The sequence below is a fragment of the Alexandromys fortis genome, unplaced genomic scaffold (assembly GCF_014885135.2).
Source record: "Alexandromys fortis isolate MF-2015 unplaced genomic scaffold, M_Fortis_MF-2015_v1.1 scaffold_79, whole genome shotgun sequence".
In the NCBI taxonomy this organism is placed as follows: Eukaryota; Metazoa; Chordata; class Mammalia; order Rodentia; family Cricetidae; genus Alexandromys; species Alexandromys fortis.
In genome coordinates this window covers 5,749,770-5,762,817 of record NW_026067964.1, presented here as the reverse complement: position 1 = coordinate 5,762,817, position 13,048 = coordinate 5,749,770, and the positions used below count along the sequence as shown (strand labels likewise).

Sequence of the window (13,048 nt, the reverse complement as noted above, 5' to 3'; positions counted from 1 at the left end):
GACCCCAGTTGGTGTTTGCCTGGTCGCTACCCTTGGGTTTTGGTGGCTGACTGCCTGGCAGACTCCAGGTTCCTTCTGGTCCGCAGGTGTAGGTAAAGGGACAGTAGTCATCAGAGACGCTCTTTGGGGCTGGTTCCCCAGCAAAGTTGCCTGAGGTTTTCCCACCTGGCTGTCTAGGCCAAGTGTTAGAAAGCTATTTGCCAGAAAGTGGGAGCAGGCGGAGCCCAGAGGTCAGGCCACCCCTGCTGCCTGTGGAGGCTCTGCTCCAGGCACGACGCACGCCTGGAGCTTCAAGTGGGAGCTTCAGACTCCGAGACCACCTAGCCAACGCTTGCCGGGGCAAGACCGGCCCTGTGCAGAGCCGGCAATCCACGCTCTGGAGGAGGAGCTTTCAAGTCTAGAATGACACTCAGGCCACGCTGGCTGGGAGAGGAGCGGAAATCAGCCCGAGGGTAGAGAGCTCGTGACTGCTGAAGCGGAGTTGATCTAGAGAGTGCAAGGCACTTTTTCTGGAAGAATCGGGGAGCGCTCAGTGGACAGCAGGGGTGAAGCAAAGAACCCTGGAGGATCAGAGAGAGTTCCTCCAGCAAAACTCATCCAAGGGCTTCAAACCCAGTATTTACAAGCCCACCACCCTAACTCGGTGGAAAACCGGCTGTAGGTCCCGGGTGCAGCTTCCCGGCGGCCGCTTCTAATACCCGGAGCGCGAGAATCCAGCGCACCGGGAGCCGCAGGCGCCGGCCCCGACAGGCGCAGTGCGCATGCGCAGGGGGTGGGCCGCCAGGTCGGCCAGAGCGGTGACGAGCCCGGAAGCGCCGGCGCGCGCCCCTCGGTGCTTCAACTAGTTTGGTTCGGTGTCCTCGAGACTCCGTCCCCCTCGGAGAGAACTCCCGGCCGCAGCCGCCCGCTCGCCGCTACCGCCGCAATGTCCAGCAACAGTTTCGCCTACAACGAGCAGTCGGGAGGAGGGGAGGCGGCGGAGCTGGGGCAGGAGGCCACCTCGACCATCTCTCCCTCGGGCGCCTTCGGCCTCTTCAGCAGTGATTGGAAGAAGTGAGGACCCGGGCTCGGGGTGCGGGGACCCTGCGGGGACGCCCGGCTGCTCTGGTGGGTGGGTGGGTGGGTTGGCCCCGCGGGGTGCAGGGCTTTTTAGGGGGACATCTGGGGCGTGAAAGGCGGCGCTGGTGGTTTTCAAACTTTACTCGGGGAGGAAAAGAGAACCAGTTGGTGAGCTCAGGTCCCACTTCCCAAACCGTTGACTGCGTTGATCTGGGCTGGGCACAGGACTTTTGAATTTTGAACTTCTAGTGACTTGAAGGTCTCTGGGGTCAGACCTCGAGGAAGTCACTTATTTAAGGTGAAGAGAGTATTTGGGGAGATGGGGTTGGGTGTGGGAGTGCTGCTGCTTTTTGGACCCTGCCAAGTAGGGATTAAGCGGTGGTTTGAGGTTCTGAATGAATGACAAACTGCTTTTTGTCACCTCTGGTGGCTTAACTTGATCTTTGCCCAAGGGTACTACCTCCGCGCCCCGCCCCCTAAAACATTGAGCTAATATTTGAATAGAATGTTGTTGTGACTCCGTCCTAATTTATTTACGAATAGTGTGAATTTAAAAAAATAAATAATAACCAGTGTAGACTTGTTTTTGTAAAAAGGGTTCATGTCAGATACCGCCCAGAGTTGAAAACATCCTTAGCGGTTTGATTTTTAGTTTAATTTTTACGTTTTGGCAGGGCAGAATTGGGCTGTGTATAAATGTACAGAATTATGACAACTTTGTTTAATTGTTTGTCCCCCTTTGTTTAATAGTCTTTTTTTCTGACAGAGTTTCACTATGTAGAGCCGGCTGGCCTGGAAGTCAGAGGAATCCACCTGCCTCTGCCTCCGCAGTGTATGCAGCAGCATGCCAGCCCACACTTGTCGTATTTTTGATCTCTTTATTGTTACACAGAGCGGTGAAACATAATAGACTATCACTAGATTGTGTCAACGTAAGGCAGAGTAACTGGGCTGAGAGTTTTGCAGGGGTTAGGAGGGTGTAATTTAAGAATTTGGGGGAAGGTGGTTCAAGGCAGTCTTGTTCTGTTAGCTTAGGCTGGTCTCAGACTGAAACTGGCCATCCTCCTGCCTCTTCCTCACTGGTGCTGAAATTGTGGGTGTGAACTGTCAATACCAATTTTATAATTCAAAATTTAAAACAGTTGGGTAGACTACAAAGTGCTAGTAGCTGAAATTGAGATTACGTTTTGACTCTCTTGACTGAGATCTTGTAGATAGCGTATTATTTATCTTTGTGTTCGTTATTTCCAGGATAGGAAAGTTTAGAAAATAGTGGATCTCATCTGTCATTGTGTGCCTTTAGGTGACTGACTGAGCCAACAAGGAACTTATTCTAACTCCATATTTTTCTCAGCAAAATGTTTTGGTTGTTGAATTTGCATGTGACTTGTATTCAGGTAATCTACTTTTCTGATTTGAGAGCATCTCAGGTTTTTTTTTTTTTTTTTTTTTTTTTCTCTTTCCTTTTAGAGTATATAAAGTTTGGGCCTGGCCTGGGAAGAACATATGGCTCTACAGTGTAGTTGACATTAGAGTTGAACTCAAAAGCATTAACACTGAGTGCTGTGCACTTGGGTACTCATAGATACCACGGTCAGTGTGTGTCTGCTGGGGTCTTGCCTAGAGCCAGCTGCATCCCCAGCCTGTGGTCCTTAGTGGACGGTTACCAGGTACTTCTCTTGTTCTGCTTGAAGGGTGAGGAACTTGTAGTCCAGTTGTTCCTTTGCCCAAGGGCACACAGCTGTCTGAATTTGAAACCCGACATTCCAACCTCAGTTTCTTCTCTCATGTGTTTGGATATGCTGTTGTTTTTATTAGGGAATTCATATAGCTCACCAGAAGTTGAAAACTTTGAAAAGTTCGGAGTCTTAGACACAATGTGACCTTGAAACTGTCAGACTTGAGGCACTTTGGCTGCTGAGCTGCGGTCTAGTGGAGTTAGTTAGCAGAAACAACAGGCTCCTGTTTTCAAGCAGCCACTTAATCTCTCCTGAGTTCTCCTTTAAAAGAAAATTGTCTTTTGAGACAAGATCTCACTATGACACTATGAAGCCCAGGCTGGCCTCAAACTTGTAATCCTTGCTTGGATTTACAGGTGCGACCACCACACCCGTTTTCATTAGATCACTTTGAAATCGCTTCTTGTCTTTTTGTTTTTAACTCTAAAACCATCTTACGTCTTTCTCTTCGGCATTTGTAAGGACGACCGCTCTTTGTAGCGTCACCAAGTATAATTTTTAATTATTTTTTTTGTTTTTCCGAGGCAGGGTTTCTCTGTGTAATATATGCAATAGCCCTAGTTGTCCTGGAACTCCCTCTGTCGACCATGCTGGCCTCTAACTCATAGAGATCCACCTGCCTCTGCCTCCCAAGTGCTGGGATTAAAGGCGTGAGTAACCACCACCTGGTTAATTTTTAATTTTTTGCTATTTAGTTATATGTCTCAGTGTGTGGGTTTGTGTAGTACCCATGGAGGCCAAAAGAAGGCATTAGATCTCAGGAACAGGTTGTTGGGAGCTACCTAATGTGCTGAAAATCAAACTTGGGTCTTCCGCAAGCTCAGCACATGCTCTTAACCACTGAGCTGTCTTGCTAGTCCAGAATGCTGTGCTGTGTACCCTCCCTTCCCCTTCACATGCACACACACCCACACATGCACATGAATTGCTATCTTCTGAACCATGGGATTGAGTTGTTTAAATCACACCCTTTACCCTTAAAACTTTAGTGTATGTTTTTGGTCTTAAAAGCAGTCCCTTATACAATCGTACTTACGAACGTGACCAAGAAGTTTGATATTGATACAGGACAGTGTACAGTCCAGCTTGCCCTTTCCTTTCTCTTAGGATGTTTTTCATCAGGATGGGATCTAGTCTGGTATCATACAGCATTCCATGTAGTGATCATATCCCTCTAAGTCTCCCTTTCTTCGTCTCACAGACTCCTTGACAGTTAATTATTTTATAGCATACTAATCAGCAGGGAGTCGCTGGCGGTCTTCATCTCCAGGTTTGGGTATAGGGCCCTGTAGAGCATTGCCGTAGGTAATATGCCTCCCAGCTGTTAGGACTAGAGACACAGGACACCATCATCTTCCTGACTTTCCCAGTGCAGGACTTTTCTGGTGTCTTGACTATATCATTACATTTTTATCCATCCCCCATCTGTTGGTGGGAAGGAAGATACCATGAGACCACGTAGAGAGCTTTCCCATCAAGTCTTCAGCACTCAGATGCGAATCTTATATTTTAAGGACTCATTTTGTTTTTATTTACATGTCTGTGTGTGTGTCTTTGTGAGTATGTGCATTTAAGTGTAGGTGACGAAGGAGGCAGAAGAGGGCATCGGGCCCTCTGGGATTGGCGTTCAATGTGGTTGTGCACCATCTGTTCTGGATGCTGGGAAACACGCTCAGGTGCCCATGCTGCTGAACTATGCCTAGTCTAAGATGGCAGTCTTCTGAACCCGCCTTTACTGCTGCGGCTGTGACTAGGTGTGCGTCTCCTCCCTGTGTCCACTGTGATGCGCCCTCGTGTCCTGTGTCGTGGGACTCCGTGTTCTTTAGTCTTTCATAGACTGTTTCAAAGATGTTTCATCTCCTCCAACTCAGTTAACAGTCAACTTTTGTTTTCAGAATTTTATTTGTAATTTTTTTAACCCATCTCACTCTTCAAACAGAAGCAGAATTGGAGGATCATAGTCTTAGGAAAGCGGATCCTCAGCACAGTTGTTTAGTTAGTTTATTGGCCTTGAGGTTTTTCATTTCCTCACTTTTAAATGTAAAGAACTAACTTATTTCTCCCTTTCTTTGCAATAGTCTATACTTTCATTGCTTTTAGCTTTTTTTTTAAGTTATTTTTCTTTATCTTAAAAAAAGAGAGAACCTTCCTTTATCGTAGTTCATTTGGGTGTGTGTGTAAAGAAAGAATTTCACATTTCTTTCTGCCTTAAGCAGTTAATTGCAAAGTAATTTCTAGGTGACTCAGGTAACACTAGTCAATTTTCTGATTTTCTTCTGAATTTTTAAGTATCTTTTATGTATCTCACTAAATTTAAGGCATTTAAAAATTTTTATCATGTAACAATGTATGTATTTATGATATTCATTGTAGTATTTCCACATGTGTGTACATTACATACTGATCATATCAGGGTAAATTAGTAATTCTGGCTCCTTATTTCTTTGTTCAGAGCCTTTGGCTCCTCACTTATAGCTTTCTTACACGCCGAAGTAGTTCATGAGAACTCTTATTGGCACACTGTTTCATTGGTGTATGGAGACACCGTGACCATGGCAGCTCTTGTAAAAGGAAACATTTAACTGGGGGCTTGCATACAGTTTCAGAGGGTTAGTCCATGATCATCATGGTGTAGACAGACAGGTAGGGAGTGTAGCTGACAGCTTTACAGGCAGCAGGCAGCTGGCAGAAGGAGCAAGGCTGGGCCTGCTGTGGGCTTTTGAAACCTCACAGCCCACTCCCAGAAGCCCATCTCCTCCAACAAGGTCATCCTGTCTCCAACAAGGCCACGTCTGCTAATCTTTCCCAGACAGTCCCACTAACTGGGACCAAGCATTTGAACGCACGAGCCTGTGGGGCCATTCTCATTCAGACCACCACAGGATACTAGAGCTGACTCCTTTTAGCTAACTAGTTTGGTTGTCATCCAGCTCCTCTCTTTCCCCTGTCAGTTGAGTAGAAAAAGCAAGACTGTAAATGTGTGATGCTGATAACACCAAGCACAAGGTTCCCGGAGGCGTCACAGGAGACACTTGGTTTAAGGAAATGCTTTTCAGTAATAGTGTTTCTTGTTCAACTTGGCTGATTTTCTCAAATTTCAGTTTCCTTGTTTCTAGAAAGGGTGTGATTAATCCTTGCCTGTTCTTGGAATTTTTTTCCCTCCCTCCCTCCCTCCCTCCCTCCCTCCCTCCCTCCCTCCCTCCCTCCCTCCTTCTTTTTTTTTTTTTTTTTTTTTTTTTTTTTTTTTTTTTTGTCTTTCAAGACAGGGTTTGTCTGTGTAGCCCTGACTGTCCTGGAACTAGCTCTCTAGACCAGATTGGCCTCAAACTCACAGAGATCCCCTTGCTTCTATCTCTGGAGTGCTGGGCTTAAAGGCATGTGCCACCACTGCCCGGGCTCTGGGAGTTTTCTGTGAGACAGTGTATTTGAAAGAAAACTTTCATCTCCCCTTCTCCTCTCCTCTCCTCATTCCTCCCTCTTCCTTCTTTCCCTCCCCTATCCCTTCCTCCTCTTCCTTTTTATCTGTCCGTCTGTCTATTTATTAATTTTGAAGTAGGATTAGCCTCAAGCTCAAAGCAGTCCTTTTTCCTCAGCCCCCCCTTAGTGCTGAGATTACAAGCACGAGCCATCATGCCCAGATTATTTCTAAACTGGAATCTAAACTAACGTAAGAAGCTTGGTGAGAGCCTCACTGAAGTGCTCATGTTGGATCATAGGTCTGAGGAGACTTTTGCCACCTGGATGGAAGAGAGAGTTGTGTAGACCAGGAATGTATAAACCAGGAGAGCTGTAGGAAAAGGTCCCTGTTCAGATGAGAGCCAATTGGACCTCAGGTTCTGGGCTGCCGATAGGAAAGCGTGGGGCTGGTTGAACCACCCAGGGAGGTTGCTAGACAATGGGCTGTGTGGCTGAAACCCATGTAGGGCTGATTGAAGAGTCAGGAGAGTGCAGAGCGAGAGTGACTAGAATAGAAGGAAGGCTGCAGAGGCCCTTGCATTTAGTAAAGATTAACAACCAGGAGTTTAGTAGTCCATCTCCTACTGAGCTGCACTGGAAGGGGACAATCTAAACCGTCTGCTGACATTGGAGTGGAGTGCTTTCGATCCACAGAGCAGGGTTACAGACACTGAAGGACTGGCCACATGCTTTCCTGACATGGGTGTATTACATTAGTGTGTTTTCATAGCATCATCAGCTTTATAGGACCTACCTTGGACATTCCTTTATCCCTCTAGTCTTTAGTCCCAGTGCTTCTCACTGCTGCTGAGTGGAGTCACACATAGCTGGTTTGTATGAAGTTGTCGCAGGTCCAGCTGTGTATCTGCCACTTTTCCTGTCTTTCTAGAAGGCAGTAGATACTCACCAAATGAGATGTCTGTTTACAGGAGGGCCTTAAAAATGTTTTTCAAAATAAGCCAGTTCTAGGTGTCAGTACTTCTCTAATAGTAAATGATGATTTTGACATAACTTAAAAGGCGTCACTGTATCACAATATGAGCCTGTAAATGTGTTTATGCGATTGTTTCAATTTCCATTCATAGTTTTATTGTGATCTGTATGTATCATGTTTTTATTATTAAATGCTTCTTTATGGTTCCAGTAGTAAGAGCTTAGTCTTCTTTCTTCTTACTCTGCTATTTCTAATGGATGTGTTTTTCATTATTCAGTAATTCTGTGTGCTTAAAATTCCGGAAACTCAGTGGATATTTGTTACACATTTCCTAGAGCAGTGGTTCTCACCTTTCTAATGCTACCACCCTTCAGTACAGTTCCTCATGTTGTGGTGACCCCAACCATAAAATCATTTTTGTTGCAAAATTTATAATAGTAATTTTGCTACTGTTATGAATCATAATGTAAATATTTGATTTGCAGGATCTCTGTTGTGACCCTTGTGAAAGGGTCATTTGACCTCCAGAGGGATTGCGACCCACATGTTGAGAAACGCCGACCTAGAGACTATACACATTGTAATATTAAATGGCATAATTTATTTATGTGAAGTGGATCAGGAAGGTATCCTTTTTTGTTCTTAATTTTGCCCGACAGGCACTTTCAGATCCTTTTACTCTGTTCGGGGATTCAGATTAAACTAGCACCTACTGTCTAGTTAACTTGTGCTGTTCAGAAGCGAAGGCTTGGGGAGAGTTGGGAGCGCTTGCTGCTCTTACAGAGAACTGTAGTTCAGTGCCCAGTACCCACCTGGCCGTTCATACCTGTCTGCAACTCCACCTCCAGCTATTTGACATCCCTTTGACTAATTGGGGCACTTGCACATATGTGCAAACACACACACACACACACACACACACACACACACACACGGACACACACAGAGGGAGAGAGAGGAGACAGAGTGGCTGGGGATGTTGCACCCATGGTTTGATCCCTTCACCCTAAAAGGAGAGGGTAATGGGTAACGTGACTCCTCCAGTGGTCTGGTCTTGCTACAGTATCACCTGAAGTTAATTGTGTATTGTTTCAGGATAGCCCTTCTCTTCATGACATTGCTTTTGTCTTGGCTGTGTTGGGTTTACTTAACTTGGACTTGTCATGTCAATCAAGATTTTTAAGTCTTTCTCATACTTTTCAAAGGCATATTTTACTACAAACTTGGGATTATTCCATACATATTCCCTTGTGTTTGTCTTGGTGCTGTGATTTGACCCAGGGTCTTGTACATGTTAAGCTTGTGGTCCGCATGAGTTGTACTCCCAGCTCACGGTGTTTCTGCTGTAGACTGTAGTTATTTGTCTCCTGACAGTAATATGGGCATATACTTACCTCTAAATTGTGTTGAATCCTCACCTTTCCTGTGTGATGTAGCTATCGAATGACACTTATTAATATAATTTAATTCTTTAAATATATTCTGAACTAAATGTGAGGAATAAAAATTTGATGAAACATGCCTGTAAGCAGGTCCTACTTTCTGAAGCATCCCCTCTTGTTCTGCTTCACCTAGCTCATTCTTGGTGGAGAATCAGCCCTGACTTAACAGAGCTCAGCCAGGGAGCTATTCACCCCTATATCAATAGGACCCTTTAGGATCACCAACACTGCTGAAAGTCCACATCCTTACATTTCTGGCTTGTCAGATTATGGGCTGTGAGATAGTGTTGTCTGAGAAACTTAGAGCTTGTCGGATTATAAACTGTGAGATGGTGTTGTCTCAGGAACACTTGGAACTTTGAGCATCTTTTGCTACTCGGAAGGAATGTGCTTAAACATTAGCAACAACAAAAAGCAGACAGATGGTTCCCTGGAATGTTCTTTTAAAAAAAACCCTACGCTAAAGTTATACTCCCAGAATGACAAATGTGTCGTAGTAAAATCATATGACAGCATCGCGCTGGTGTATATAAATGAGCCGCTGACAAAAACAAATTGTCCCCAGTCCAAATGGAAAATTTAAAGTGAAGAGCCCCAAGTAGAGTAATCAGAGAGGAAATGATTTCCTGTATTTCATATTATGAACAGTGCTGGTTGTATTTAGGGAAGACATTTAGCATATCAGCCGCAACAAGTTCACAGATCCACACAAGCAGACAGTCGTAGCGAATGTCTGCTCACTGATGGGCTGAGTATTGCTGATAGAAGGTCAGTATCTAGAGTGGGTTGGCATGGAGGCAAAACAAGGGGAGACTGTAAATGAGGCTGGTTCCAAAGCCATGGTGTGCAGACACCATCATCTTTACTCTTGGCGTTGGTTAAGAATATGGCCTTGAAGAAGGGGAAGAAATTGGTTCAACATGAGGGCAACATGAGGAAGAAATTGGTTCTACATGAGAGTAGAGTGCAAGGCGGGGCCAGATTGTACAGGGCTCCAAAATAAGGGTTTGAAGTTTATTATTCCAAATCCACTGGGGAGTTTTAAGCAGAGTGTGTATTTAGAATGGCTAACTGTTCAGTGTCAGTTGTGTGACAGATGTATGTCGTGGTGGCCCACAAGTGACTCAGTTTCCATCTGGAGTCTGTTCTGACTTAGAAGTCATTTGAGTTCAAGCTTGCTTGTTGCAGTCTCCTTGAGAGCTGTGAGAAAGTTCTGGTGAAGCCCGTGGGAAGAACACATTATCTATTAGGACACAGGCTGGTGAAGGCAACTTGAGGCTCGTCCAGTTAGACAAAGAAACTGCGCGCTGCTAGCAGGACTCACAGGATAGATGGCGAGCCTGCCTGTGATTTCTCCCTAGGACAGTGCAGGGGGGTGGCTTACTGACTGCACTGCTCTTTGTTCTGCCTTCTACCTTTAATCTGTGTATAAGCAAGCTCTGAAATAAACTTAGGGCTGGTTGGTATTTACCAACAGACTTCCTGAATCTATTCTGTGTTTTCTGTCTCAATTTCTTTTATCTGCCATTTCCTTGAATCTCCTGCCTACCTCCAGGAACCATAGCTGACTGTGGTGGAGCAGACTCTGGCGTATTTCAATAACTAATAAATTTTACAAGTAATTTTTTGATTCAGTACATAGGAATGCTAGGTATTGCTATTTAAAATATTCCTCCTTCCCTTTCTCCCTCTCTTCGTCATTCCATGTTGGAATCAGTGTACAGCTTTTGGGAATTGGTTCTCTTCTTTCCATCATGGGTTCCAGGAAGGCACTCAGATTGGCAGGCTTGGGGCATATATCTTCACCCTCCGAGCCGTCTCTGGCTGCAGGCTCTGTTGTTAATACTGAGGAGGAAGCCATGAATAAGCGACTGCCCTAGAGTTCATTCTTCTAGCTGGAGAAGATGTGCACTAAGAAGTCACCGCGAGATCATCTGTGGTAAAGAATGCGGGAGAAGGAGTGAAGGGTAGTTCAGAGTGAGGGGCTGGAGTGTGCAGTGCAGAGCCAGGAGAAAGTCCAGGAGCACCGCATGAAGAAGCTGAGGAAGCAGCATGTGGGTATCTGCTATCCACAAGGCGTAACAATTGCTTAGGCATCTAGGCAGGAGAATTTCTGACTCATGTGAAGATCAAGTGAGAGGCCAGCATGGCTGGAGTAAGCACAGAAGGAACAGTAAATAAATTAGAATATGAGATAAGAAGAGGTAAAAGTTGGGGTGCAGGATGAAGGCCAGCTTTCAAAGGGCCTTGTAAAGACTTGGATTTTTACCCTGAAAGAGAGGGAGTGTCATTGAGGGTTTTGAGGAAAGGAATGGGATGGCCCTGTTTTCTTTTTTATTTATTTATTTTTTATTTTTTGGTTCTTTGAGAAAGGTTTTTTTTTTTTTCTTCTTTATGTAACAGTCCTGGTTGTCCTGGAGCTCACTTTGTAGACCATGCTGGCCCCAAACTCACTGAGATCCACCTGTCTCTGCCTCCTAAGTGCTGGGATTAAAGGCATGCGCCACTACTGCCCTGCTCCTGTTTATCTTTTTTTAATTTATTTATTTCTTTATTAATTAATTAAAGATTTCTGTCTCTTCCCCACCTCCGCCTCCCCTTTCCCTCCCCCTCCCCCAATCAAGTCCCCCTCCCTCGTCAGCCCAAAGAGCAATCAGGGATCCCTGCCCTGTGGGAAGTCCAAGGACCACCCTCCTCCTTCCAGGTCTAGTAAGGTGAGCATCCAAACTGCCTAGGCTCCCACAAAGCCAGTATGTGCAGTAGGATCAAAACCCAGTACCATTGTTCTTGAGTTCTCAGTAGTCCTCATTGTCTGCTATGTACAGCAAGTCTGGTTTTATCCCATGCTTTTTCAGACCCAGGCCAGCTGCCCTTGCTGAGTTCCCGATACAACATCTCAGTGTGTGGGTGCACCGCTCGCAGTCCTGAGTTTCTTGGTCATGCTCTCTCTCCTTCTGCTCCTGATTTGGACCTTGGGATTTCAGTCCGGTGCTCCAAAGTGAGTCTCTGTCTCTGTCTCCTTTCATGGCCTGATAAAGGTTACTACCATACAACAAAAGTATATGCTCAACTTTGTTCTTAGCAGCATTGTTTGTAATTGCCAGAACATGGAAACAACCTAGATTCCCTTCAGTGGAAGAATGGATGAAGAAAGTATGGAATATAGACATATTATAGTACTACTCAGCAGTAAAAAATAATGACTTCTTGAATTTTGCATGTAAATGGACGGAAATAGAAAACACTATCATGAATGAGGTAACCCAGAACCAAAAAGAGGAACATGGGATGAACTCACTCATAATTGGTTTCTAGCCATAAATAAAGGACATTGAGGCTATAATTCGTGATCCTAGAGAAGCTAAATAAGAAGGTGAACCCAAAGAAAAACATATAATCATCGTCCTGGCCTCTTCTTAATCAGTGCTAATTTCTTAGCTCCAGTTGACCAGCATCTATTTTCCCAGTAAACCACAGACTGACTTCACTGTCTGTGTTCTTGTTAATTACAGCTAATACTTCAGTCCCAGGCCACCATACTCAGATCTCATCTTTGGTCTTGAAGTGAATCACAAACTCCCTCTGGAACTTCACAAGTTAGGCCTCCACTGTTTGCTTTACTCTCAACATTCTTATCTTCCATGCTACCAAAGAAAATGAAATCAAGTTTTGAACTCATAATAGATTTCAAGACCAAAGTTCCAAGGTCTTTGCACAGTATTTCTCAAAACAACATGCCAGATCTCACTGTAGGCCATGATCCTGTTACCATGTTATTTTAAGGTTTCTATTTCTATGATGAAACACCATGACCAAAAAATAAGCTGGAGGGGAAAGGGTTTATTTGGCTTACACTTCCATATCTCTGTTTGCCATCAAAGGAAGCCAGGACTTGAACACAAACAGGGCAGGGAAATTGGAAACAGTTGTTGATGAAGAGACCATGGATACTTCTTAGTGGTTGCTCCCCATGTCTTGTTCCACCTGCTTTCTTTTAGACACCAACACCACCAACCCAAAGCAGGCACCATCCACAAGGGGCTACTCCCTCCCCCATTGATCACTAATTTATACATTGTTGTACAGGGTGCCTTCAGCTCACTCTTAGGAAGAAAATTTTCTTTTTTGGAGGTTCCCTCCTCTCAGATGACTATGACTTTGTCACTTTGATACAAAAACAAGGTAATACACAGGTTCAAGAGAAAATAAACTCTAATGGGTCATGGAAGAACTTCTAACCTTGTTTGTCTGCTGATCCTGGAGATCCTCACACTGCCTAAGCCTTAGGCTAAAATGCTCCTTTGTTATTACAGAGATTTCTACTTCCTTCAATTGTGGAATCAATGAGAAAAAAATAAAAGCTAGTTTAGTTTCATTTTCCTGTTCTTAAAGTGCAGGAAATTCAGAAAAAAAAAAAA

General features: G+C 44.7%; 1 protein-coding gene across 1 annotated transcript in view; it reads left to right on the top strand.

The window, feature by feature from the left end:
• The first annotated feature begins 494 nt into the window (after positions 1-494).
• Ap3b1 (adaptor related protein complex 3 subunit beta 1) overlaps positions 495-13,048 on the top strand; it is a 201,156-nt gene continuing 188,602 nt past the window's right edge. The window contains exon 1 of the mRNA XM_050153860.1: positions 495-1,053. Within this exon, the coding sequence (XP_050009817.1) occupies positions 926-1,053 (128 nt within the window). The 5' untranslated portion in view covers positions 495-925. The remainder of the gene's footprint in view (positions 1,054-13,048) is intronic.